This window comes from Oncorhynchus clarkii, chromosome 23 (assembly GCF_045791955.1).
Source record: "Oncorhynchus clarkii lewisi isolate Uvic-CL-2024 chromosome 23, UVic_Ocla_1.0, whole genome shotgun sequence".
NCBI lineage: Eukaryota > Metazoa > Chordata > Actinopteri > Salmoniformes > Salmonidae > Oncorhynchus > Oncorhynchus clarkii.
The window spans coordinates 70,398-96,923 of NC_092169.1; the positions used below are offsets into that span (position 1 = coordinate 70,398).

General features: G+C 43.1%; 1 protein-coding gene across 3 annotated transcripts in view; it reads left to right on the forward strand.

Annotated features, from left to right (window-relative positions):
• Positions 1-6,546: 6,546 nt before the first annotated feature.
• Positions 6,547-26,526, forward strand: part of LOC139381744 (vinculin-like) — a 57,658-nt gene continuing 37,678 nt past the window's right edge. For all 3 annotated transcript variants that reach the window (XM_071125489.1, XM_071125490.1, XM_071125491.1), the window contains exons 1-3: positions 6,547-6,934; positions 20,590-20,660; positions 22,082-22,232. In XM_071125489.1, the coding sequence (XP_070981590.1) occupies positions 6,767-6,934; positions 20,590-20,660; positions 22,082-22,232 (390 nt within the window). In that variant the 5' untranslated portion in view covers positions 6,547-6,766. The remainder of the gene's footprint in view (positions 6,935-20,589; positions 20,661-22,081; positions 22,233-26,526) is intronic.

Genomic DNA, 26,526 nt, shown 5'->3' on the forward strand with positions numbered 1-26,526 from the left:
GACAAGTGGCCTACTGAGGATGGCTAATCAGCCGTGTCAATGATCCCAGAGTGGTGATGAAAGCAGTGTAGGACACAATGATTTGAAGAGATTAACTGGATTGTCCTACTTAAATTCACCTTCTTAGATACAGTACAGTACTACTCAACCATAGCATTAATTGTTAAGAGGTTATTTTGTCTTTTTCAACTTCGTGTTGCATTTTCGGGGTCGCGACTATCTTATCCCACGCTGCACCTGTGGTCCGTTTTAGTCTGATATGTTATTTCTTAACTCAAATGCTTTATGCCCTCGGATAAAAAGGGGGCCTTTACATCAGGCTGACACACTCTCTGGGTTCCCTGGGGTGTGGCTATGTACGAGGCAAGGTATCACAACTTACTATGATCTTCTTAGAGAACTAAAATCCCAATCTTATTGTCACAATAACGTTATATTTATCCTGGATATTTTCCACACAACGTAAAGCATGTAACATGATATACACAGTATGAAAACTCTTCAAGTTACAGTGTTTTTGTTATAACGTCTTCATTAAACTTTTAATGGCATCACAAAATAGACATTCATTTTCCATATTCCATCTCTCATCATTCCCAATATTCGGATGTTGAAATATATTGTCCCAGTGTCCATGGTTTGATGTTGTAGTTTTGGTCGGCAAACTCTTCATAAGACACAAAGACATCACCCAAAATAGGCCCCAAAAGAAATCGTCTGCTGCCTATGGTTTATGATCAACGTGAGGTGTCATAAAACCCCCACATCCATCCCTCTCCCCCTTTGCGGTAGAGAGAGAGAGAGCTCTGTGGAGTTTATCCACTGAAGCCTGAACTTTTGGATCCTCACAGGTGAGTCATGACACCTGATTGTCCATTCCATTTTGTCCATTTTACCTTGACCTGTCCTGTTTTTAGGATATAGTGTTTGTTAACATGTCAATGCATTTTTTATTTCATTGGGAACCATTTAGGTTAGGCTATTTGATTTGAGAAACGTGCATGATGTAAAAAAGTGTCCATCTCGTTACATTGTACATGTCATCTATATCTGCTACATGATTTATGTAAGATCATTTTTTTACGGAACGTTGGTGTAGCGCACCAGCGATGAATCTCTCCAACAGCACCTTGGAGAGGCGCACTGGGAATGGACAAGCAAAACATTTTGATGCTTATCACAAGGGCAGATTCAGCGCTCACCTTAAAAGCCCAAATGCCAATTTTTGAGATAAATTGTTATTGTTTTGGGGCAGAATTATGTGAGGTTTTATGTGTTGTTGGAGGTGCGTTTAGCAGTTTAGCTTGTCAATCTGCCGCCATAGGCAGCCGACTAATCCTGACCAATGGGCAGGCCGGCCATGTTCACAGAGATTAAGTGGCCCCTACGTGTGGGGAATCTGATTGGTGGTTTACTACACACCTCCTTGTGATTGGTGGATTGTAACTCACCACGGCCAAAACTTGGTCTGCATGGCTAGTGGCTAATGTTAGCCAGCATCTAACTCAGAATAGATTCTCCATATGACATTGAGAAAGAGTGTATTGTGGGTAGTTTTTAAGAGAAGTTAATAAATATGTTAAAACACAAACATAACTGTGTTTGGATATAGTTATAGGTAAACAGATCGTGACTACAACTAAGTTACTTCCGAGAGGCTCCCGAGTTGCGCAGCAGTCTAAGCAGTCTAAGCATCACTATGGACCCTGGTTCGATCCCAGGCTGTATCCCAACCGGCCGTGATCAGGAGTCCAATAGGGCGGTGCACAATTGGCCTAGCGTAGTCCAGGTTAGGCTGGGATAGGCCGTCATTTTAAAATAAGAATTTGTTCTTAACTCAGTTGCCTAGTTAAATAAAGGTTAAATAAAAATTGTAAAAATGTAGTCTTTGACCACACTGTGTTGTTACTTTGCTGAGTAAAAACGCTTTAATAGAATAGAATGTTACAAGGTGTATGTCACGATCGTCGTAGTGAGGAGACCAAAGTGCAGTGTGATGTGAATACATCCTTTTAATGATAGATGAAAACAAACACGAAGTACACTAAACAAACAAAATGTCAAAACGACCATGACCGCTATAAATACTGAGTGCAAACATGCAACATCACATAGACAATAACCCACGAACCACAATACAAAACAGGCTACCTAAATATGGTTCCCAATCAGAGACAACAACAAACACCTGTCACTGATTGAGAACCATATCAGGCCAAAACACATAGAAATAGACAAACTAGACATACAACATAGAATGCCCACTCATATCACACCCTGACCAAACAAAACATAGAAACAAACAATGCAAATAATGGTCAGTGTGACAGTGTATGACAACATAGTGTCACGATCGTTATATAAATAATCAGACCAAGGCGCAGCGTGAGTATAGTTCCACATTTTATTGATTGTGAAACTTCAAAAAAACAACAAAGAAATAACGAACGTGAAAATACGTAGCGCACATACAAAAACAATATCCCACATCGCAGGTGGGAAAAGGAACACAATAAGTATGATCCCCAATTAGAGGCAATGATTATCAGCTGCCTCCAATTGGGAACCATACACATACACCAACATATAAACACAATACCTAGAACCCCCTAGTCACGCCCTGACCTAAAACACCATAGAGAACCCAGAGGACCTAAAACACCATAGAGAACGGGCTCTCTATGGTCAGGGCGTGACACATAGTCATACAGCAGAGTCAAGTTTGAGGTCTCTATATGTCAGGGGTATTTCAGGTTATTTCATGATCATGACATATTTATAGGGTATATGAGGGAGAGCTGATTTCAGGGGTCGAGAGGGGACGACTTTCCTGTTACCAGTGGTTTAAGGACAGACTGACACAGACAATGCACACACACACACACACACACACACACACACACACACACGGTAAATCCAGAATACGTGTTAAGCAGTGGTCAGGTTGGTAAGGATGATTGAGAGATAAGTTCTAACAGCCCGTTCATACCAAGGACAGTTACAGATACAGACCCAACTCTAGACCTCTGGGAACACCAGACCAGACATGTAATCTAAAAGCAATCACTCAATTATTCATTCACTCACTCACTCCCTCCCTCACTCGCACACATGTACACACACATTCTCTCTTTCTCTCTCTTTCTCTCACTCACTTTGTCCCCCCTATCCAACCTCTTTTATTTCTTTGTGAACCACCACCCAATCAAATCTTCTCTCTTTCGCTTTACCACTCCTTTCTGTAAACTGCTGTTGTTCCTGTCAGTGCACAGAGGCGTGTGGTCCTGCTCTATGAGACACATCTGTGTTAGAATTTATCCTCTTTCAAATACTAAATCTTAGCTTGATTGAGCTCGTCTGGCAGTGGGATAGTCCCAAAAGTACTGTACAAACCCTGTCCACCTGACAAGCTCAAACAAACGTGCGAAGAAAACAAATACTATTTGATAACAGGTCTGTTAAATCCAAGTATGTCTCTTTTGCTACAAAAAACTTGACAGAACTACATGTAATTTACAAAAGAAGGATTTTTTTTTTTGTTACACAGCTGTGCATGGTGCAATGTTTCATCCTTGGTGTGTGTGTCCCTCTTTCTGTTATAGCATCCCCTCACAATTCCATGTCTAATGCCCCATACGTCGAACAACCCCCTGATAAGATAATTTTGTTCTCCAGGTTCATAACTTTAATTGTGATTACTCAGTCTGCTATATCAGAATTTGTAAGATACTGATAGAAATGAAAACAGACAGAGGCCCAGTCTACCACAGTTAAATGTTTATTCATGGAACGTTCTAAAGTCAAGAATACAAAATAATTCATTTTATACACACTTCACACGCCCACACATTCACACAGCCATACACACACACACACACACACACAAACAGACGCACATACACACATACTCACACACACATTCACACAAACAGACGCACACACATGTCCTGCTACGCACACACTGTCTGTCTCACTACCCAGCCGACAGAGATAGTGACCTTGTCCTTGAGACGTACTCCCCGTTGTCACGCCCTGACCGTAGATTGCTTTGTAGGTTTCTATTTTCAGTTTGGTCAGGATGTGATGTGGGTGGGTATTCTATGTTGTAGGTCTAGAATTTCTTTTTCTATGTGTTTGGCCTGGTATGGCTCTCAATCAGAGGCAGTTGTCTATCGTTGTCTCTGATTGAGAGCCATACTTAGGTAGCCTGTTTTCCCATTTTGAGTTGTGGGTGATTATTTTCCTTTTCAGTGTTTTCACCATACGGGACTGTTTCGGGTTTCCTTTATTATTTTGTTTGTTTGTATTCAGTGTTCAGTTTATTAAAGGCATCATGAACAGGTACCACTCTGCGCTTTGGTCCACTCCTTCTTCCACCAACAAAAATCCTTACACCCGTTCTCTCCCAAATCTCTAGTCAGGTCGGCACCAAGCTCAGACAGTCTGTGTTTAAAATACCATAAAGACATTGTTTTACCCTAATTCTGACTAGGACTACACATTTATTGATTATGATTTGATACATTCTAATCAATTCCATACAATTATATGTTTCAGGGCGGAATATTCTAATCATTAAATTAACAGACAATTCTCACCTATCACCCCCCCCACATAATTTTTTTTTAACAAGTGCTGTTTGTGTCACACACACAACACTCACACACACATATGCATGCACACAGTTTGCAACAGAGTAATATAGTTTGCAGTAGCTAATGTAGTTTACATCAGTAGATGATGCAATTTATGTTAGTTTCTCTGAGAGAACTACCCTTATACGGCTCTGAGAGGCTTGAGGTATAGAACTCTTTCTCTGAGCTCTGTAAGGACAGGAACATAACAGGGAGACAGAACATCAAGATCGCTTAGCAGGCCTTGCTATAAAACCCGTACTGCCTTAATACCAAAATACTACTGTAGGTAAGTAACCTGAATGGCCCATAGGGCAGGAGTCTATATCCTGTTTCTGTAGTGTGAGGCAGCTTGATGTACAAGTACACCCCCTGGATAGGACGCTAGTTTATCACAGGGCCTTACCCTCAATCCATCTCCTTAATGCTGAGTGCCAAGCAGAGAGGCATTGGGGTCCAATTTTTTTAAGTATTTAATAAGACTCGGCCGGGGTTGATTCAACTGGGATAATTCTAACCCCTAACCTTCCAATCTTAGGGCAGACACTCTTAACCACAAGGCTACTAAGTTACCAAGTACTACTGGTTTGTTTTCAAATCAGGAGGAGCCCATCTCTTTGCGCAGCTGGTCACACTAGAGAGTCAAGTCCCTCAGCTCCTGCTACAGTTTCTGGTTTCCAACCCTAGATTCAGATGAACCTCTATTGGCCACTGCTTATACACACAGACCACCCAAACTTAAACATGTACAGTGTACACACCATACATCTAACCCCAACCCATTCCCCAAACACTCAACAAACATCTAAGCCTGCCCAGAAAACAAATGCACTGACCAGACACTACAGACCTCCTGGAGAGGGGGAGAACTGGAGTTATACCAATGTCAATATCCTCCTGGTAGTTCATCCACCTACTCCATCTCCTTCATTTTCAGCATACTAGACAGTCAGGCAGGCTCTACAGAGGAACAAGGTTTTAACCAAACAGACAACCAATTCTGGCCAAGTCTAAACCCAGGCAGTCCATTTGCCATTGCGAGAAACAAGCCTCCAATGTCCTTATTAACCCAGCAAGCAGTAAGGAAAGTTGGGCTGGGGTAACTGGGTGGGGTAGTAGCGCAGTGTTACATTTCCATTCCCCCTCCCAGCTCCTGTGGGCTGCAGAAGATAGCTGAGCTGTTTGATCTGGGGCAGCTAGGAGCTGCAGAAGGAGCCCTTGTTCTTATTATAGAGCTGGTGGCCAAAAACGACAGGCTGGAGACACGTTAACGGTAACTCCTGACCCTCCTTTTAGCTAACCCAGATCAGGTGACAGACCAGGAGAAGTCCCAATTGGCACCCTATTCGTACATAGTGCACTAATTTTAACCAGGGCCCATACGGCTCTGGTCAAAAGGGGTGCACTAGGGTATAGAGTGCCATTTGGGATTGACACCAGCTCTAAAGCAGCCTAACACTCAGACTCATAGACCAGAGAGAGTGTTTTTTTCCCCCAGTGGCTTGGAGTGGGTACGGTTTAAGTTGAGGTCTACTTGTGGTTTACTTATGATCTGGTTGAAGGTATATGATGGCATGTCCGAAAGTTACTTTGTTACCATCTAGCTCTGGTATGAAATGTTGCAATAACTCCATACTAATACCAGGTCTCTTTCACTCTCCCTCCCACCCCCGTTCCCCGACCCCCCACCATCTCACTCTAGCACTCCCTTTTTCGGCAACCAGAATGCATGACGTCATTTGGGAACAGCTTTCACATGCAGTGGGGTAACGGTGTGCGTGCGTGTGTGCGTGTGAGTGTGATGAGAAGCCGTCTGTGCCCACCAATCCTATTAACAGATGTATCTCGTGCAGTCAGTCATTGGCTGAGATCTCGAACTGTGATTTCTCCTGTCACGATTTTCGGTGTTCGTCTTACAATCGCGGACAAGGTGCTGACACCGCGCATTGCAGACCGTCCACGCTGGAATACGCACTCCAGGAGTGGAACTAAAGAAGAAAAAGGCATTTTGTTTGTCAATTTTTATTGTCGGGTAAAGACGGCGGAGGAATAGAGCAGGATTTTACCAGCGGGGTGTTGGAGCTGCAGCAGCCGTGTTTCAGGTCTCTTTGAGCGGGCTAACAGCTGTAACCATGCCAGTGTTCCACACGAAGACCATTGAGGGCATCCTTGAGCCGGTGGCCCAGCAGATCTCCCACCTGGTCATCATGCACGAGGACGGGGAGGTGGACGGGAAGGCCATCCCGGATCTGACTGGCCCGGTGGCCGTGGTAAAAGCAGCGGTCAGTAACCTTGTCAGGGTAAGTGCGTCTCCCTCTCTCTCTCCCCTCACAACTCAGTTTGGTGTAGTGATTTTGTAATGTACTGGATGGTAATGAACCGAGAGGAGTTTGTGCAGCAGAATGAAACGGGAGTGTTGTTATTGTTTGTTGTAGTGGTAAACACTTTGTTACAGGGACAATCTAGACAGGCACTGCTGTCACTGTGGACTGGTCAAATGGGGTTAGGGCAGTATCCATTCATGTTGAATAAACCTTCATCTGTAGCAGAAAGAAGGCAGTGTAAAACAGTGTAATAGTATTGCCATAATAAATGCCATGTCATACAGTAGTGTACATTTGGAAGAATCTTATCTCTGGAAAACTGAGCTAGCAACAGAATAGCCTAACCTTTCAGCACATGTGAATGGCAGTGTACACTGTGGTGTGGCGTGTGTGTGGGAATGTGCATGTGCACGTGTGTGTGTCTCCCCTCTTGGAGTGAGTCTATTAGACTTGAGGATTCTGCTGGTTTCCCTCACAGGAAACAGCATTAAGAATGCCCCCTCTTTCTTTCTCTCTCTCTGTCGCTCATTCGCTCTCTCTCTCTCTCGCTCTCTCTCTCTCACTATTTCCTTCCCCCTCACTCTCGCTCTCTCTCCTCTGTAATAAACAGAGTCATGTCTGGTTGTTTTCAGTGAGACAGCAACAGTGGTGTAGTGTTGCCTGGAGAAGTGCATATATTCTAATTTTGCAAAATGATTCCCCAAACGGCCCTCCAAAGGAAAAATGCTCTGTGAAAAAAGTTATATGAGAAACCGTGTCATACACTCTGAATTACCTTAAATAAAAAATTCCACATTGGTAATTCAGTCACGTCAACCCATGTTGTACTGTGCAAGTAGGCTAATTGAAGGTATATTATTGAAACAGATAAATGAGGCTGTGAACTGAGTCGGAAATACTTCGTGTTTCAGATTTGTTCATTTTTTCACATTTTTTTGCTCTCAAAGTCAGACTTTTTAATAGAAAACAAGAAATTGGATGTTGTAAGTCATAACTTGCTTAAACCTCATCAGGAGATCAATTTTGAGGTCTTGTGCAGTTACCCTTTAATTCAAGTGTGCAGGCACCTAGCTCTGTTTGTATGGTGGTGTTTCTGTAGCACATGAGAGGGAGTTTGCAAAACAAATAGCCACTGGATTGATGCAAATAATCATATCATTCTGCCTGGTAGGCAGAATAGGCTACTCTGTGTCGAGTTTACATGTAATTTAGAAGGCTTTGGGAAAGCCTCTCCATCTACCAGATATGGTTAGGCCTATCATTAGCATCACTATACTTTACCTGTTCCTTAATTGTTTGAAATCTGAACTTTTTCTACATGTTATGAGGCATGTCTTACCTTGCTTCAATGTAGCCTATAGCCAAAATCCCACCATGGAAATGTAAAGGCAATTATTTTATAAGCACTTCCTCATATGCATTCTCCTGCTCTATTGGTTTTCTTACAACTTTGGTTCATTGTGTAGCACCCAAAAGCATTATCCTAGTCATATTAGCAACCCATGATAGTTATTGCATATTTAGATCTTCCTTCTTTCTAAATTTCAAACAGATATTTCCTTCCCTTTCCATGAATCCGCTTGCATGTGCAGTGCGCATTTTAGAACAGTGTTTTCCCTCAAATTGCATTTGGAAACATTTGCGCATACACCTACTGCTATGTGCACATTTCTGCAACTAAAATGTGAAGAAATAATAGTTTATAAAAATAAATAAAGCGAGTCGCACGCTCTCTCCCATTAATTAACCTCTCTGATCTCCACATCCCGGATCCGGGATCGTGAATACAGACTCAAGCTCATTACCATAACGCAACGTTAACTATTCATGAAAATCGCAAATGAAATGAAATGAATCTATTTGCTCTCAAGCTTAGCCTTTTGTTAACAACACTGTCATCTCAGATTTTAAAAATATGCTTCTCAACCATTGCAAAACAAGCATTTGTGTAACAGTATTGATGGCTAACGTAGCATTTAGCGTAGCATTTAGCGTTAGCATTCAGCAGGTAACATTTACACAAAAAAACAGAAAAGCATTCAAATAAAATAATTTACCTTTGAAGAACTTCAGATGTTTTCAATGAGGAGACTCTCAGATAGCAAATGTTCAGTTTTTCCTGAAAGATTATTTGTTTAGGACAAATCGCTCCGTTTTCTGCGTCACGTTTAGCTACGAAAAAACCCCTGTATCCAGGATTGTGTAAATCTATCAGCAAGCTCATTAGCATAACACAACGTTAACTATTCATGAAAATGGCAAATGAAATTAAATGAATCTATTTGCTCTCAAGCTTAGCCTTTTGTTAACAACACTGTCATCTCAGATTTTCAAAATATGCTTTTGAACCATAGCTAAACAAGCATTTGTGTAAGAGTATTGATAGCCTAGCATTGCATTAAGCCTAGCATTCAGCATGCAACATTTTCCACAAAAAACCATAAAAGCATTCAAATAAAATAATTTACCTTTGAAGAACTTCAGATGTTTTCAATGAGGAGACTCTGTTAGATAGCAAATGTTCCGTTTAAAAAAAAAAAAATATTTGTGTAGGAGAAACCGCTCCGTTTTGTTCATCACGTTTGGGTAAGAAAAAAAAAAAAAAAAAAGTAATTAAAACGCAAACTTTTTTCCAAATTAACTCCATACTATCGACAGAAACATGGCAAATGATGTTTAGAATCAATCCTCAAAGTGTTTTTCACATATCTATCGACGATAAAATCCATCGTGGCAGTTTACTTTCAATTCTGAAGAAATGGAACGTGCATGGACCTACAGATTACGCACACAGGACACCGGGCGGAACACCGGGTAAATGTAGTCTCTTATGGTCAATCTTCCAATGATATGCCTACAAACACGTCACAATGCTGCAGACACCTCGGGGAATAGACAGAAAGCGCAGGCTCATTCCTGGCGCATTCACAGCCATATAAGGAGACATTGGAACACAGCACCTTCAGAATCCGGGGCATTTCCTGTATGAAACTTCATCTTGGTTTCGCCTGTTGCATTAGTTCTGGGGCACGCACAGATAATATCTTTGCAGTTTTGGAGACGTCAGAGTTGTGTCTTTCCAAGGCTGTCAATTCCATGCATAGTCGAGCATCTTTTCGTGACAAAATATTGCGCTTAAAACGGGCACGTCTTTTTATCCAATAATGACACAGCGCCCCTATAGGTTCAACAGGTTAATGTATTTTATAGCTTACAGTTTATTCGCCTTTTGTCAGCACATCTACACAAAATAATTTTCTCTGCGGTTGCGCCAGCTCATGCTTTTTTAAAGAAGTAATAGTTTACAACATTTTAAGCTAACCATTCTGATCTGTTCCATCAGCCTTATTAATTGGTATGGCGTTTACCTCCACTACACTACTTTGATACACACCATGGGGATTAAGTAGTGAATATATGCAATACCCACTGAAAAATAAATGGGCTTACGTCATATAAGTGTACCCTCCACTACACCACTGGACAGCAACACAGAGACAGGCAGAGAGCAGGCTGGGATAGTGTAACGAAGACGCTGAGGGTCGAGAAGCAGGTGCATGTGGTACGTTTAATAAAGCAACAAACATGGAACAAGACAACATAGCAGTGGCGTCTACACATAAACAATACTGAATGGGGAAAGAAGCTAAGGGAATTCCAGATATAGGGGAGGTAATAAATGAGGTAATGGAGTCCAGGTGTTCCTCGTAATGATTGGTGCCAGGTGTGTGTAATGATGGATGTCAGGACCGCTGGATAGTATACTGGCAATGTCGAACATCGGAGGGGAGGAGCTGTAGATGTGACCGATGTGACAGAATTTGGAAAATCTATCCACAACCACCAAAATGGTGGTGAAATCGTCAGAGGAGGGGAGATCAGTAACAAAGTCATGGATAGATGAGAAGTGAAAGGAGTTTCCCTGCTGGAGTGTTAAAGGGGGATTTGGTTTGGGCACATACGGAATAGGAGTTGACATAGTGAGAGACGGCTCCACACCAACCTACGAGGACCACCCTTGAGGAGAGAGTTGAGAGAAGTGGGGACGGAGCTGGTTCCTGATGAAACAGCAGTAGATGTCGGCAAAACTCCAAAACTGTTGTAATCCCTTTATGGTGGTTGGGACTGGCCATGACCTGACCACATCTACCCTCTTGACGTCCAACCTCACTCCCTGTGGGCTGATTTGGTAGCCTAGGAAGGAAACAGTCTTCTGATGAAACTGGCACTTAGCCTTGATGAACAGGTGGTTAGCCAGGAGGGGTCCCATGACTGCTCAAACTTTCAGGGTAGCCAAGTAGACCAGGATGTGTTTGATATACACAACCACCTGGCATCCGAGCATGTCCCTGAACACCTCATTATCAAAGGCCTGGAACACTGACGGAGCATTGGCTAAGCCAAATGTCATCACCAAGTACTCGTAGTGACCAGACATCGTGCTGAAAGCCGTCTTCCATTCATCCCCTTCGTGGATGAGAATGTATGCACTCTGCAGGTCCAGTTTGGTAAAGAACTGGGGCCCGCGGAGCCAACGGGAGAGGATCATTTCGTTGAGTGGGAGTAGTCGTGACAGATAGGGCTGACATTCACTTCTCTCTAGTATGTGTGTGTGTGTGTGGAAAGGTGTTTGTGTGCATTTGTGCCTGCCTGCGTGTGTGCATGCACACACGTGTGTATTCCAAGAAAAGTCTCAATTGGAGACACTGACACCAGAGACCTTTCCTTTTCAGCAGGGTGTTCCCAGAGTTGAGGTTTACGGCTATCTAGGGTTGAGAGCGAATAATTTATAAATGTGGTTTGTTATGGTTACAGTAATATCAGAACATATTCTAGTGCCTCATTGAGTGTAGCTCCCAGAGGCTGTGTAACCTGTTGTCACTGTCACAGTCAATGTTGACAGTGGAGATCCAGGTCAGATAGATACTGCTCTTTGCCTAATTGACAGTTATTAGGCTAAAGTGGAGTGATCAATACACTCAACTGATCCTAGGTCAGATCCAGACTATTCTATGCTTCATGGACTGTTTTTTTTACTACTGTGGAGAGAGGGCTCAATACATTACAAAGATCCAAGGTCAGCTAGATACTGCAACGAACCTAATTGGACAGTTATTACTGTGTGGAGTTAGTGATACATTACACTAGGATATTTAAATACCTAACGCGACAATGCTAATCCCTAACCAAAGTTAAATCATAGTTCAGTTATCACAAAACTACCACTAACAGGTCCCGATCATCATCATAAATGCTAAATATAAATTAAACAAATACCTAACGCAACAATGCTGTAAGTAGGAGGAGAGGCTGTAAGTATGCATCTTTCAAATTATTTTCCACAAATATAAAGCTCTCTGCACGTCATCGCCATTAACAGTTGAAAACATTTCAGCGAGTGAGACAGGGAAGCGTCAGCAGCAAAGTCCTATATGGCAATATTTTGAAAAGTTAAATGAGAAGGGGATGAAATGCTAACTGGAATATATGAACATGCTGTCATACATCACTGCAACGAGCCATCACATTGATGAGAAGTGGGACATGAAGTCCCATCTATTGACAACTGAGAACATGGAGGAGAGGCACACAACAGAACCTAAAATGGCCTCCCGAGTGGTGGAGTGGTCTACTAGAGTTCCTGGTTCGAGTCCAGGTTCTGTCGCAGCTGGCCACGACAGGGAAGACACATGGGGTGGCGAACAATTGGCCTAGAGTCGTCCAGGTTAGGGGAGGGTTTGGCCGGCAGGGATGTTCTTGTCCCATCGCGCACTATTGACTCCTGTGGCGGGCCAGGCACAATGCACGCTGACATGGTCGCCAGGTACAATGCCGGGTTAAGCAGGCATTGTGTCAAGAAGCAGTGCGGCTGGGTTGCGTTTCGGAGGACACACAGTTCTCGACCTTCGCCTCTCCTGACTCCATACGGGAGTTGCAAATTGGCATTAATAACATCATTGCTGAGTGGGTGGGGAACAGCAGTAAGGTGAGCGGTGTCTGGTAGGTAGTCATGAGTGCAGTAGATTGAACTGCATTGCCCCCTCGTGGTCATACGCAGGACCATATCTGCATTGTGAATTCACATTATTTTTTTTAAACAAAAATAATGGTAGTTTATATATTTAAATTATCTTTTACATTTGTCACATTACACTGACACTACCTGTCTACCTGTCTACCTGTCTGGAGTCGACAATTTTTTTATTTTTTATTTCACCTTGATTTAACCAGGTAAGCTAGTTGATAACAAGTTCTCATTTGTAACTGCGACCTGGCCAAGATAAAGCAAAGCAGTGTGACACAGACAACAACACAGAGTTACACATGGAGTAATCAATAAACAAGCCAATAACACAATAAACAAGTCAATGACACAGTAGAAAAAAGAAAGTCTATATACAGTGTGTGCAAAAGGCATGAGAAGGTAGGCAATAAATAGGCCATAGGAGCGAATAATTACAATTTAGCAGATTAACGCTGGAGTGATAAATGAGGAGATGATGATGTGCAAGTAGAGATACTGGTGTGCAAAAGAGCAGAAAAGTAAATAAAACAGTATGAGGATGAGGTAGGTAGATTGGGTGGGCTATTTACAGATGGACTATGTACAGCTGCAGCAATCGGTTAGCTGCTCAGATAGTTGATGTTTAAATTTGGTGAGGGAAATAAGAGTCTCCAACTTCAGCGATTTTTGCAATTCGTTCCAGTAACTGAAAAATGGAAGGAAAGGCGGCCAAATGGGGTGTTGGCTTTGGGGATGATCAGTGAGATATACCTGCTGGAACGTGTGCTACCGGTGGGTGTTGTTATCGTGACCAGTGAACTGAGATAAGGCGGAGCTTTACTTAGCATAGACTTAGAGTACCTGGAGCCAGTGGGTCTGGCGACGAATATATAGCGAGGGCCAGCCGACTAGAGCATACAGGTCGCAGTGGTGGGTGGTATAAGGTGATTTGGTAACAAAACGGATGGCACTGTGATAGACTGCATCCAGTTTGATGAGTAGAGTGTTGGCAGCTATTTTGTAGATGACATCGCCGAAGTCGAGGTTCGGTTGGATAGTCAGTTTTACTTGGGTAAATTTGGCGGCGTGAGTGAAGGATGCTTTGTTGCGAAATAGAAAGCTGATTCTAGATTTGATTTTGGATTGGAGATGTTTAATATGAGTCTGGAAGGAGAGTTTACAGTCCAGCCAGGCACCTAGGTATTTATAGTTGTCCACATATTCTAGGTCGGAACCCTCCAGGGTGGTGATGCTAGTCGGGCGGGCGGGTGCGGGCAGCGAACGGTTGAAAAGCATGCTTTTGGTTTTACTAGAGTTTAATTAAGAGCAGTTGGAGGCCACGGAAGGAGTGTTGTATGGCATTGAAGCTCATTTGAAGGTTAGTTAGCACAGTGTCCAAGGAAGGGCCAGAAGTATACAGGATGGTGTCGTCTGCGTAGAGGTGGATCAGGGAATTGCCCGCAGCAAGAGCGACATCATTGATATATACAGAGAAAAAAGTCGGCCCGAGAATTGAACCATGTGGTACCCCCATAGAGACTGCCAGAGGTCCGGACAACATGCCCTCCACACTAAACTCTGTCTGCAAAGTAGTTGGTAAACCAGGCGAGGCAGTCATTAGAAAAACCAAGGCTATTGAGTCTGCCGATAAGAATACGGTGATTGACAGAGTCGAAAGCCTTGGCCAGGTCGATGAAGACGGCTGCATAGTACTGTCTTTTATCGATGGCGGTTATATTTTTTGGTACCTTGAGCGTGGCTGAGGTGCACCCGTGACCGGCTCGGAAGCCGGATTGCACAGAGGAGAAGTACGGTGGGATTCGAAATGGTCAGTAATCTGTTTATTAACTTGGCTTTCAAAGACTTTAGATAGGCAGGACAGGATGGATATAGGTCTGTAACAGTTTGGGTCTAGGGTGTCACCCCCTTTGAAGAGGGGGATGCTGCGGCAGCTTTCCAATCTTTAGGGATCTCAGACGATACGAAAGAGAGAGAGGTTAAACAGGCTGGTAATAGAGGTTGCAACAATGGCGGCGGATAGTTTTAGAAAGAGAGGGTCCAGATTGTATTGCCCAGCTGATTTGTACGGGTCCAGGTTTTGCAGCTCTTTCAGAACATCTGCTGTCTGGATTTGGGTGAAGGAGAAGCTGGGGAGGCTTGGGCGAGTAGCTGTGGGGGAGGCGGAGCTGTTGGCTGGGGTTGGAGTAGCCAGGAGGAAGGCATGGCCAGCCATTGAGAAATGCTTGTTGAAATGTTCGATTATCATGGATTTATCAGTGGTGACCGTGTTATCTCAGTGCAGTGGGCAGCTGGGAGGAGGTGCTCTTGTTCTCCATGGACTTTACAGTGTCCCAAAACGTTTTGGAGTTAGAGCTACAGGATGTGAATTTCTGCTTGAAAAAGCTAGCCTTTGCTTTCCTGACCGACTGCGTGTATTGGTTCCTGACTTCCCTGAACAGTTGCATATCTTGGGGACTATTCAATGCTATTGCAGTCCGCCACAGGATGTTTTTGTGCTGGTCAAAGGAGTCAGGCCTGGAGTGAACCAAGGGCTATATCTGTTCTTGGCATGGTTATCTAAGATGGTGGGGAAATTACTTTTAAAGAATGACCAGGCATCCTCGACTGACGGGATGAGGTCAATATCCTTCCAGGATACCCGGGCCAAGTCGATTAGAAAGGCCTGCTCGCAGAAGTGTTTTAGGGAGCGTTTGACAGTGATGAGGGGTGGTCGTTTGACCGCGGGCCCATAGCGGACACAGGCAATGAGGCAGTGATCGCTGAGATCCTGATTGAAAACAGAGGAGGTGTATTTGGAGGGGGGCAAGTTGGTCAGGATAATGTCTATGAGGGTGTCCATGTTTACGGAGTTAGGTTTGTACCTGGTGGGTTCCTTGATGATTTGTGTGAGATTGAGGGCATCTATCTTAGATTGTAGGACTGCCGGGGTGTTAAGCATATCCCAGTTTAGGTCACCTAACAGAACAAACTCTGAAGCTAGATGGGGGGCGATCAATTCACAAATGGTGTCCAGGGCACAGCTGGGAGCGGAGGGCAGTCGATAGCAGGCGGTAACAGTGAGAGACTTATTTCTGGAGAGGTTAATTTTTAAAATTAGAAGTTCAAACTGTTTGGGTATAGACCTGGAAAGTATGACAGAACTTTGCAGGCTATCTCTGCAGTAGATTGCAACTCCTCCTCCTTTGGCAGTTCTATCTTGGCGGAAAATGTTGTAGCTGGGTATGGAAATCTCAGAATTGTTGGTGGCCTTCCTAAGCCAGGATTCAGACACGGCAAGGACATCAGGGTTGGCGGAGTGTGCTAAAGCAGTGAGTAAAACAAACTTAGGGAGGAGGCTTCTGATGCTGACATGTATGAAACCAAGGTTTTTTCGATCACAGAAGTCAAAAAATGAGAGTGCCTGGGGACACGCAGGGCCTGGGTTTACCTCCACATCACCCGAGGAACAGAGAGGAGTAGGATGAGGGTACGGCTAAAGGCTATCAAAACTGGTCGCCTAGAGCGTTGGGGACAAAGAATAAAAGGAGCAGATTTCTGGGCATGTTACTGTGGAATGATCAATACATTGATTACACTGATTCTAGGTTAGCTAGAGAGTGTTCTGTCCTAACTGGACTGTTATTACTGCGGAAAGCAGGGATTTCTGTCAGCAAATACAGAACTAAAGTTGACCAAAATTGACTAAACAGCAATATTTGATTTACATACATATATTGTTTACCTCAGGGATGGGTAACTTCGATGGGGGTGGAGGCACTCATCATAAGGGGCCGCAGTGTACCCACATCCATACCCACACATGCAGTCTGAGCCAGCCCTAGCCTTTTGGGTGCCCTAAGCAAAACAATTGAGTTGCCTCCCTTTTGACAGCAGAAAGAAATAATCTATGTTTTAGTTAATTTCCTGTAATTCTACACATTTTGCCATGGGGCGTAGAGAAAGTGTTGCAGTTTTAAAGCAAGTCTGCAGCAATATTAGCTCCCTGTGTACATCCAAGGGCCATCCGTGCTGCCCTGTTCTGAGCCAATTGCAATTTGCAAGTTTTGTTGCACCTGACCACATGACTGAACAGTAGTCAAGGTGTGACAAAACTAGGGCCTGCAGGACCTGCCTTGCTGATAGTGTTGTTAAGAAGGCAGAGCATCACTATTATAGACAGACTTCTCCCCATCTTAGCTACTAATGCATCAATATGTTTTGACCATGACAGTTTACAATCTAATGTTATTCCAAGCAGTTTAGTCATCTCAACTTGCTCAATTTCCACATTATTTATTACCAGATTTAGTTGAGGTTTAGGCTTTAGTGAGTGTTTTGTTCCAAATACAATGCTTTTAGTTTTATAAATATTTAGGGTTAGACTGTTAACTTATTCCTTGCCACCTGTTCTGAAATGAGCTGCAGCTCTTTATTGAATGTGGCAGTCATTTCAGTCGCTGTAGTAGCTGACGTGTATAGTGTTGAGTCATCCGTATACATAGAAACTCTGGCTTTACTCAAAGTCAGTGTCATGTCGTTAGTAAAAATTGAAAAATCAATGAGCCTAAACAGCTACCCTGGGGATTTCCTGATTCTAACTGGATTATATTTGAGAGGCTTCCATTAAAGAACACCCTCTGTGTTCTGTTAGACAAGTAACTCTTCATCCACAATATAGCAGGGGGTGTAAAGCCATAACACATATGTTTTTCCAGCAGCAGACTATGATCAATAATGTCAAAAGCTGCACTGAAGTCGAACAAGACAGCCCCCACAATCATTTTATCATCAATTTCTCTCAGGCAATCATCATTAATTTGTGCAAGTGCTGTGCTTGTTGATTGTCCTTCCCTATAAGCATGCTGAATTTCTGTTATAGTTTCTTTACTGTGAAATAGCATTGCATGTGGTCAAACACGATTTTTTCCAGAAGTTTACTCAGGGTTGGTAACAGGCTGATTGGTCGACTATTTGAGCCAGGTAAGGGGGCTTTACTATTCTTGGGTGGCGGAATGACTTTAGCTTCCCTCCAGGCTTGAGGGCACACGCTCTCTAGTAGTCTTAAATTGTTTTTCTTTTTTACAGTCTTTTCAAAAATGAGAATTTTTAAAAAGTTGTCATTTCCATTATTACGTTAGAAAGGAAAAATTACCATTATGGATGTTATAGTCTAAAATGGACATTCAAATCTTTAAAATATTTTTTGATTAAATTCTTTCATAACACATTTGTTGTCATCTGAAACATTTCTAAAATGTCAGCAGAAGTCATAGTACCTTAGGACAATATAATTACAGGTAGCCTGAATACCGGATAGGCTAAGGCCATACACCACACCCTAATAGGGTAATTTTTTCTCTTTATAGGGCCACACAAGGACATTACAAAAATATGTTGGGTATTAGATTGTTCTGGAAATTCTCACATGGAAACATTATTGGGAGGAAGGATGTTTGACATGCTTTTTACATGTCACTTTTACAATATTTTAGGCCCTTTTTAGACCTATACTTGCCTCCTGTATCAAATCAAATTGTATTTGTCACATACACATGGTTAGCAGATGTTAATGCGAAATGCTTGTGCTTCTAGTTCCGACAATGCAGTAATAACCAACGAGTAATCTAACTAACAATTCCAAAACTACTACCTTACACACAAGTGTAAAGGGATAAAGAATATGTACATAAAGATATTTGAATGAGTGATGGTACAGAGCGGCATAGGCAAGATGCAGTAGATGATATCGAGTACAGTATATACATATGAGTTGAGTATGTAAACAAAGTGGCATAGTTTAAAGTGGCTAGTGATACATTATATACGTATACATATGAGATAAATAATGTAGGGTATGTAACCATTATATTAAGTAGCATTGTTTAAAGTGGCTAGTGATATATTTTAAATCAATTCCCATCAATTCCCATTATTAAAGTAAATATGTCAGTCATTGTTTTAATGTTGGTAGCCAGTTTATAAAAGCTATAAGACGTAGTTGGTTAAAATATGTTTAATAATCTACATTCATCAATCTGACTCCAATTTTATATAAAGGTTTATAGACATACTATTTTAGCAAGAGACCCTTTTCGTGACTAACGGGTCTAGCCATGCAGCAAGCTTGGGCATCACCAGACTTTTTATTATTTTTTTTACATGTGTTTAAAATGAACCTTTATGCAATTAACAAGAGGCTAGACACAAAGAGCATTAATCAATTAATTAATTGAGTCAGTTTTAAGCAGAGGTGTCAAGTTGGTGTGTAATTAACTTAAATTAGAATTGGCAAATTCTTATTCATTATGAAAGTAGTCAATCAAAGAGGTACTCTATGAACGAGGAATGCATTCACTCAAATCAACTAATAGATGTATTAGTCAAGAATAAACTAACTCTCAAACAATAACAGTGTACATGGAAGACATTACACAGCATAAAACAGAGTAAATTACTATTAACTAATAAGACTTCAGATATTAACCTCTAAGAGAGAAGATCTGTGTGTCTGTACACAAAAGGGGCTTGCAAATAAGGTCTCAATTAACTAAAGGAGACACAGTCCTTTTAACTACGAAAAACGGAACTCACCCCTCCTATTAACTAACATTACTTTAAACTTTGCTGGCGAAAACAAAAGGAAGAAACATCACACACGGATTGTAATCTAATTACATTCTTAAAATGTTATGACAGGACACAGGAATGCTCCTGTCTGATAAGCGATAAGCCCAACAAACAAATTCAACCCAGTCTCTCTGAAAAGATATCAACCAGACAACATACAATGCAAGTCATGTCAAAATATTCAGCTCTTTATGAGCTATTAAACAAATCCAAACATGACAATAAAATTCATCAAAATACATTGACAATGTCAGGTCCAGTTTTAATATATTTCAGCCTTGAGGGCACAAGGAGGCACATGGATTCTCCTGTACTTCGTGGGAAGGTCCCGCCATGTGGAGAAGGTGCAAACACAGCTGTGCCTTGCTCTTTTAAGTGGTAAAATACGATCAATTATCTAGATAATTCCATAAATTGTGATTGACCACATGCTGGTCTCCCACGCCAGCAAGTCGCCAACGTAGTCTTCATCACATTCCAGGATGGCCATCCTCTCTCCCCTACAAAGGCGCATTCACGTTGTGCCTAAGAACAGCCCTTGGCCATATACCACACACCCTCATGCCTTATTGCTTAAGTATAGCCCAGGAGGTGTTTACATGGCAGCCATCAAGCTATGTGATGTAATTCTCAAGGGTTCATGATGTTTAGTGGTTGAAACGTCGATTGCCAACCTGTCTTTATTTCTGTACACTGAGTATACCAAACATTAGGAACTCCCTTCCTAATAATGAGTTGCACTGTATACTCAGTGTAGTTCTAGTGCTGTATATGCTGCACTACATTACTAATGTATCCCTGCTATTGATGCTTTTGATACTGACACACCAATCTACTGTACACTGTCAACCCCTCTTCCTGTTCTTATATGTGTATGCGTGTGTGTGTGTGTGTGTGTGTGTGTGTGCGTGCATTCTTGGGTGTGTGCGTGCATTCTTGCATGTGTGCGTGCATGCGTGTGTGTGGTGCATGCATGTGTGCGTGTGTGGTGTGTGTGTAGGTGGGAAAGGAGACTGTTCAGACCACTGAGGACCAGGTGATGAAGAGAGACATGCCTCCCGCCTTCATAAAGTGAGTCACGCCTCTTACATTGACCTCTGATCTACTGCTGACCCCCTAACCTCTAACACTAACTATTGGGACTGATTTCTAGGGGTTTGCAGTGTGTACTCTTCAGCCAAACAGCAGCATTCATTGATCAGTAAAGTACCAGAGAGAAACACAAAAACCAGCAGGAAAGGGGGACTGGAGGGCTGAGGTTTACACCCCATGTCAAATCAAACTCGATTCATTCTAACAAAGCCTAATTATACATATTTTATACCATCTCTTTTAGCCTTGGTAGCGTTCAGTTTCAGAGGCCTTCTGTCTTTAGTTTATAAATGGTTTAGTAATGATGCCCTTCTCTTGTGTCAGTGAGTGACGTTGCTCTCTTCTCCGCCCATCTGGTCTTTTTGTCTCTGCGTCTGTTTCTCTCTCTCTCTCATCGGTGGAGGAAATAATAATTATAATTAGTTTTAGGTTTGCTTAGCAGGATGTGAACTCTGTCTGTCTGTTGGTGATGTAATTTAATAACAGGCCTGACTGGACTGTCTGTTTTGCCTGAGAATGCTCTGCCCAGAGGTGTATACTGTAGCTGTGCTCTGTCTTCTGCTGTGAGTCTGTCTATCAGTATGTTAGTTCTGCTGTGTGGTTCTGTCTGTCTGTCCAGAACTCTGCTGTGGGGTTCTACTGACTGTCTGATCTGATCTGCTATACTCAGTGTCCAGAGGAGAGTGAGCGTAGATTAGACTCCGTTACTCAGCAGTCCTGCTGCTACCTCTCTCTTTTTCACTCTCTGTCTCTTCTCGCTCCTGGTAACTGCTGCAGTAGTAAAGTTTTCGCTCCTGGTAACTGCTGCAGGAGTAAAGTTTTTAGATCTCTTCACATGAGAAGTCCACAGCGCAGTCCCACGCAGACACACACACACAAACTGGCACTGCATCATAAATATCATACTCGGTTCTCAGCAGGGGTTATGAGAGAATGTGAACCCTGCTATATTTAGTTATCTTTGCAGAAAATTGATACTCTGGTCAATGAGGGCTCAACCCATTGATACTCTAACCAAATGAGGTCACAGGAAGGCCCTGTTCCAATAGTCTTAAAATCCTCCCTCCTTACCTTTCTTCTACCCATACTTTATTCCATATTTCCGTCTTTCATTGCTTCCTTCCTTCCTTCTCTGGGCTGTCAATAATAATTAATGTTATATATCCAGTACTGTAGGTAAATTGTTCTAAGTTGTATCTATGTTCTAACAGTGGAAAATATATGTTTTAAGAGGGTTCTATGGTCTGTGTTCTAACAGGGTGGATAACACCTTTTCTAAGATTGATCTATGTTCTAAAAGGGTAGAGAACACATATCGTAAGCTGGTTCTATGGTCTATGTTCTAACAGGATGGAGAATGCATGTGTTCTAAGCTGGTTCTATGGTCTATGTTCTAACAGGGTGGAGAATGCGTGTTCTAAGCTCGTGCAGGCAGCTCTGATGTTGAAGGCGGATCCCTACTCGGTCCCTGCCAGAGACTACCTCATTGACGGTTCCAGAGGAATCCTGTCTGGAACCTCAGACCTGCTGCTCACTTTCGACGAAGCTGAGGTGGGGGGGGGGGGGGGGTGTGTGTGTGTGTGTGTGTGTGTGTGTGTGTCTGTCTGTCTGTCTGTCTGTCTGTCTGTCTGTCTGTCTGTCTGCAGCAGTGTAATAGGCATCACACTGTTTCATCACCAGCTGCCCTGCTACTGAACGACCACAACTCCCCTCGATCACAAGACTTACATCACAAGACGCACACACACACGCAGGGTTCAAAAGGAAAGATGTAGGTAGTTGTGAAACTGTATTTACAATCACAAGCAACAACATCCTTTAAGTGTGCACTTGCAAGCATTGGCTGGAGGGAGTTTTCACCACTGTTAAATCCATGTCCATGAAGAAATCCATGGAGAATTGGTCAAAGTGAAGAGATCCTATTATACTGAACAAAAATATAAACGCAACATGTAAAGTGTTGGTCCCATGTTTCATGAGCTGAAGTAAAAGATCCCCGAAATGCTCCATACACACAAAAAGCTTATTTCTCTCAAATTTTGTGCACACATTTGATTACATCCCTGTTTGTGAGCACTTCTCCTTTGCCAAGATAATCCATCCACTTGACAGGTGTGGCAAATCAAGAAGCTGACAAAACAGCATGATAATTACACTGGGGACAATAAAAGACCACCCTAAAATGTGCAGTTTTGTCACACAGCACATATGTCTCTAGTTTTGATGGAGTGTGCAATTAGCATGCTGACTGCAGAAATGTCCACCAGAGCTATTGCCAGGGAATTTAATGTTAATTTCTCTACCATATATCAGGTATGAAGGTAAAACACAGATGCAGACAACGTCGAATTAATAATGATTTAATAATCCAACAGGGGCAGGCAATAGACAGGTCAAGGCAGGCAGGGGTCAGAAAACCAGAGGTGGGGCAACGATACCGGACGGCAGGCAGGGTCAGGGTAGGCAGAGGTCAATAGTCCAGAGGTGGGGCAAAGTTACAGATCGGCAGGCAGGGCCAGGGGTAGGAAGAGTGGTCAGGCAGGCGGGGTCAGAGTCAGGACTGGCAAGGGTCAAAACCAGGAGGGCGAGAAAAAGAGAGACAGGAAAAAGCAGGAGCTGAGACACCAAAGCACTGGTTTACTTGACAAACAAGATGAACTGGCAACAGACAAACAGAGAACACAGGTAGAAATACATAGAGAATAATGGGGAAGATGGGTGACACCTGGAGGGTGGTAGAGACAATCACGAAGACAGGTGAAACAGATCCCTCCAACATTGTTTTAGGGAATTTGGAAGTCAAATCAAATGAAATCAAATTTATTTATATAGCCTTTCGTACATCAGCTGATATCTCCAAGTGCTGTACAGAAACCCAGCCTAAAACCCCAAACAGCAAGCAATGCAGGTGTAGAAGCACGGTGGCTAGGAAAAACTCCCAAGAAAGGTCAAAACCTAGGAAGAAACCTAGAGGAACCAGGCTATGTGGGGTGACCAGTCCTCTTCTGGTTGTGCCGGGTGGAGATTATAACAGAACATGGTCAAGATGTTCAAATGTTCATAAATAACCAGTATGGTCAAATAATAATAATCACAGGCAGAACAGTTGAAACTTGAGCAGCAGCAGTGCCAGGTGGACTGGGGACAGCAAGGAGTCATCATGCCAGGTAGTCCTGAGGCATGGTCCTAGGGCTCAAGTCCTCTGAGAGAGAGAAAGAAAGAGAGAATTAGAGAGAGCATACTTAAATTCACACAGGACACCGGCTAGGACAGGAGAAGTACTCCAGATATAACAAACTGACCCTAGCCCCCCGACACATAAACTACTGCAGTGTAAATACTGGAGGCTGAGACAGGAGGGGTCAGGAGACACTGTGGCCCCATCCGATGATACCCCCAGACAGGGCCAAACAGGAAGGATATAACCCCACCCACTTTGCCAAAGCACAGCCCCCACACCGCTAGAGGGATATCTTCAACCACCAACTTACCATCCAGAGACGAGATCGAGTATAGCCCACAAATATCTCCGCCACGGCACAACCCAAGGGGGGGCGCCAACCCAGACAGCAAGATCACATCAGTGACTCAACCCACTCAAGTGACGCACCCCTCCTAGGGACAGCATGAAAGAGCACCAGTAAGCCAGTGACTCAGCCCCTGTAATAGGGTTAGAGGCAGAAAATCCCAGTGAAAAGAGGGGAACCGGCCAGGCAGAGACAGCAAGGGCGGTTCTTTGCTCCAGAGCCTTTCCATTCACCTTCACATTCCTGGGCCAGACTACACTCAATCATATGACCCACTGAAGAGATGAGTCTTCAGTAAAGACTTAAAGGTTGAGACTGAGTTTGCGTCTCTCACATGGGTAGGCAGACCATTCCATAAAAATGGAGCTCTATAGGAGAAAGCCCTGCCTCCAGCTGTTTGCTTAGAAATTCTAGGGACAATTAGGAGGCCTGCGTCTTGTGACCGTAGCGTACGTGTAGGTATGTTCGGCAGGACCAAATCAGAGAGATAGGTAGGAGCAAGCCCATGTAATGCTTTGTAGGTTAGCAGTAAAACCTTGAAATCAGCCCTTGCCTTGACAGGAAGCCAGTGTAGCGAGGCTAGCACTGAGCTACCACTCAGTCCTGAACTACCCCTCAGTCCGGAGCTGCCCCTCAGTCCAGAGCTGCCCCTCAGTCCAGTGGGGCCCTTTAGTAGGGTTGTCAGTCCTAGGTTGGCGGCAAGGGTCGCCTTTCCTAGGAGGCCACAAAAGCGGACTAAGACTACGGTGGAGTGGGGTCCACGTCCAGCACCCGAGCCGCCGCCGTGAAAGAAGCCCGCCCACCCGGACCCTCCCCTTTAGATTAGATTTTTGCGGCCGTAGTCCGCACCTTTGTGGGGGGGGGGGACTGTCACGCCCTGACCTTAGTATCCTTTGTTTTTTTAATTATTTTGGTTAGGTCAGGGTGTGACATGGGTGATATGTGTGTTTTTGTCTCATTCTAGGGTGTTTCTACTGTCTAGGGTTTTTTGTAGATTCATGGGGTTGTTTTCATCTAGGTGGTTATGTTGGTCTATGGTTGCCTAGATTGGTTCTCATTTAGAGACAGGTGTTTATCGTTGTCTCTGATTGGGAACCATATTTAGGCAGCCATCTTCTTTGGGTATTTCGTGGGTTATTGTCTGTGTTGTTGCCTGTGTCAGCACTCGTTTTCATAGCATCAAGTTTGTTTTGTTGTTTTTGTTTAAGTGTTCTTTGTGTTTTTTGTCATTCAATAAAATAATGGATTCACACCACGCTGCGCTTTGGTCCGCTTCTTACGACGATCGTGACAGTGTAGACCAATCTGGGTTTCCAATCTCTCCAAAATAATGTGTTGATCGATGGTATCAAAAGCAGCACTAAGGTCTAGGAGCACGAGGACTGATGCAGAGCCTCGGTCTGATGCCATTTAAAGGTCATTTACCACCTTCACAAGTGCAGTCTCAATGCTATGATGGGGTCTAAAACCAGACTGAAGCATTTCGTATACATTGTTTGTCTTCAGGAAGGCAGTGAGTTGCTGCGCAACAGCCTTTTCTAACATTTTTGAGAGGAATGGAAGATTCGATATAGGCCGATAGTTTTTTATATTTTCTGGGTCAAGGTTTGGCTTTTTCAAGAGAGGCTTTATTACTGCCACTTTTAGTGAGTTTGGTACACATCCGGTGGATAGAGAGACGTTTATTATGTTCAACATAGGAGGACCAAGCACAGGAAGCAGCTTTTTCAGTAGTTTAGTTGAAATAGGGTCCAGTATGCAGCTTGAAGGTTTAGAGGCCATGATTATTTTCATCATTGTGTCAAGAGATATAGTACTAAAACACTTGAGTGTCTCTCTTGATCCTAGGTCCTGGCAGAGTTGTGCAGACTCAGTACAACTGAGTTTTGAAGGAATACGCAGATTTAAAGAGGAGTCTGTAATTTGCTTTTTAATAATCATGATCTTTTCCTCAAAGAAGTTCATGAATTTATTACTGCTGAAGTGAAAGCGATCCTCTTTTGGGGAATGCTGCTTTTTAGTTAGCTTTGCGACAGTATCAAAAAGGAATTTCGGATTGTTCTTATTTCCTCAATTAAGTTGGAAAAATAGGATGATCGAGCAGCAGTAAGGGCTCTTCGATACTGCACGGTACTGTCTTTCTAAGCTAGTCGGAAGGCTTCCAGTTTGGTGTGGCGCCATTTCAGTTCCAATTTTCTGGAAGCTTGCTTCAGAGCTCGGGTATTTTCTGTATACCAGGGAGCTAGTTTCTTATGAGAATTTTTTTTCATTTTTAGGGGTGCAACTGCATCTAGGGTATTGCGCAAGGTTAAATTGAG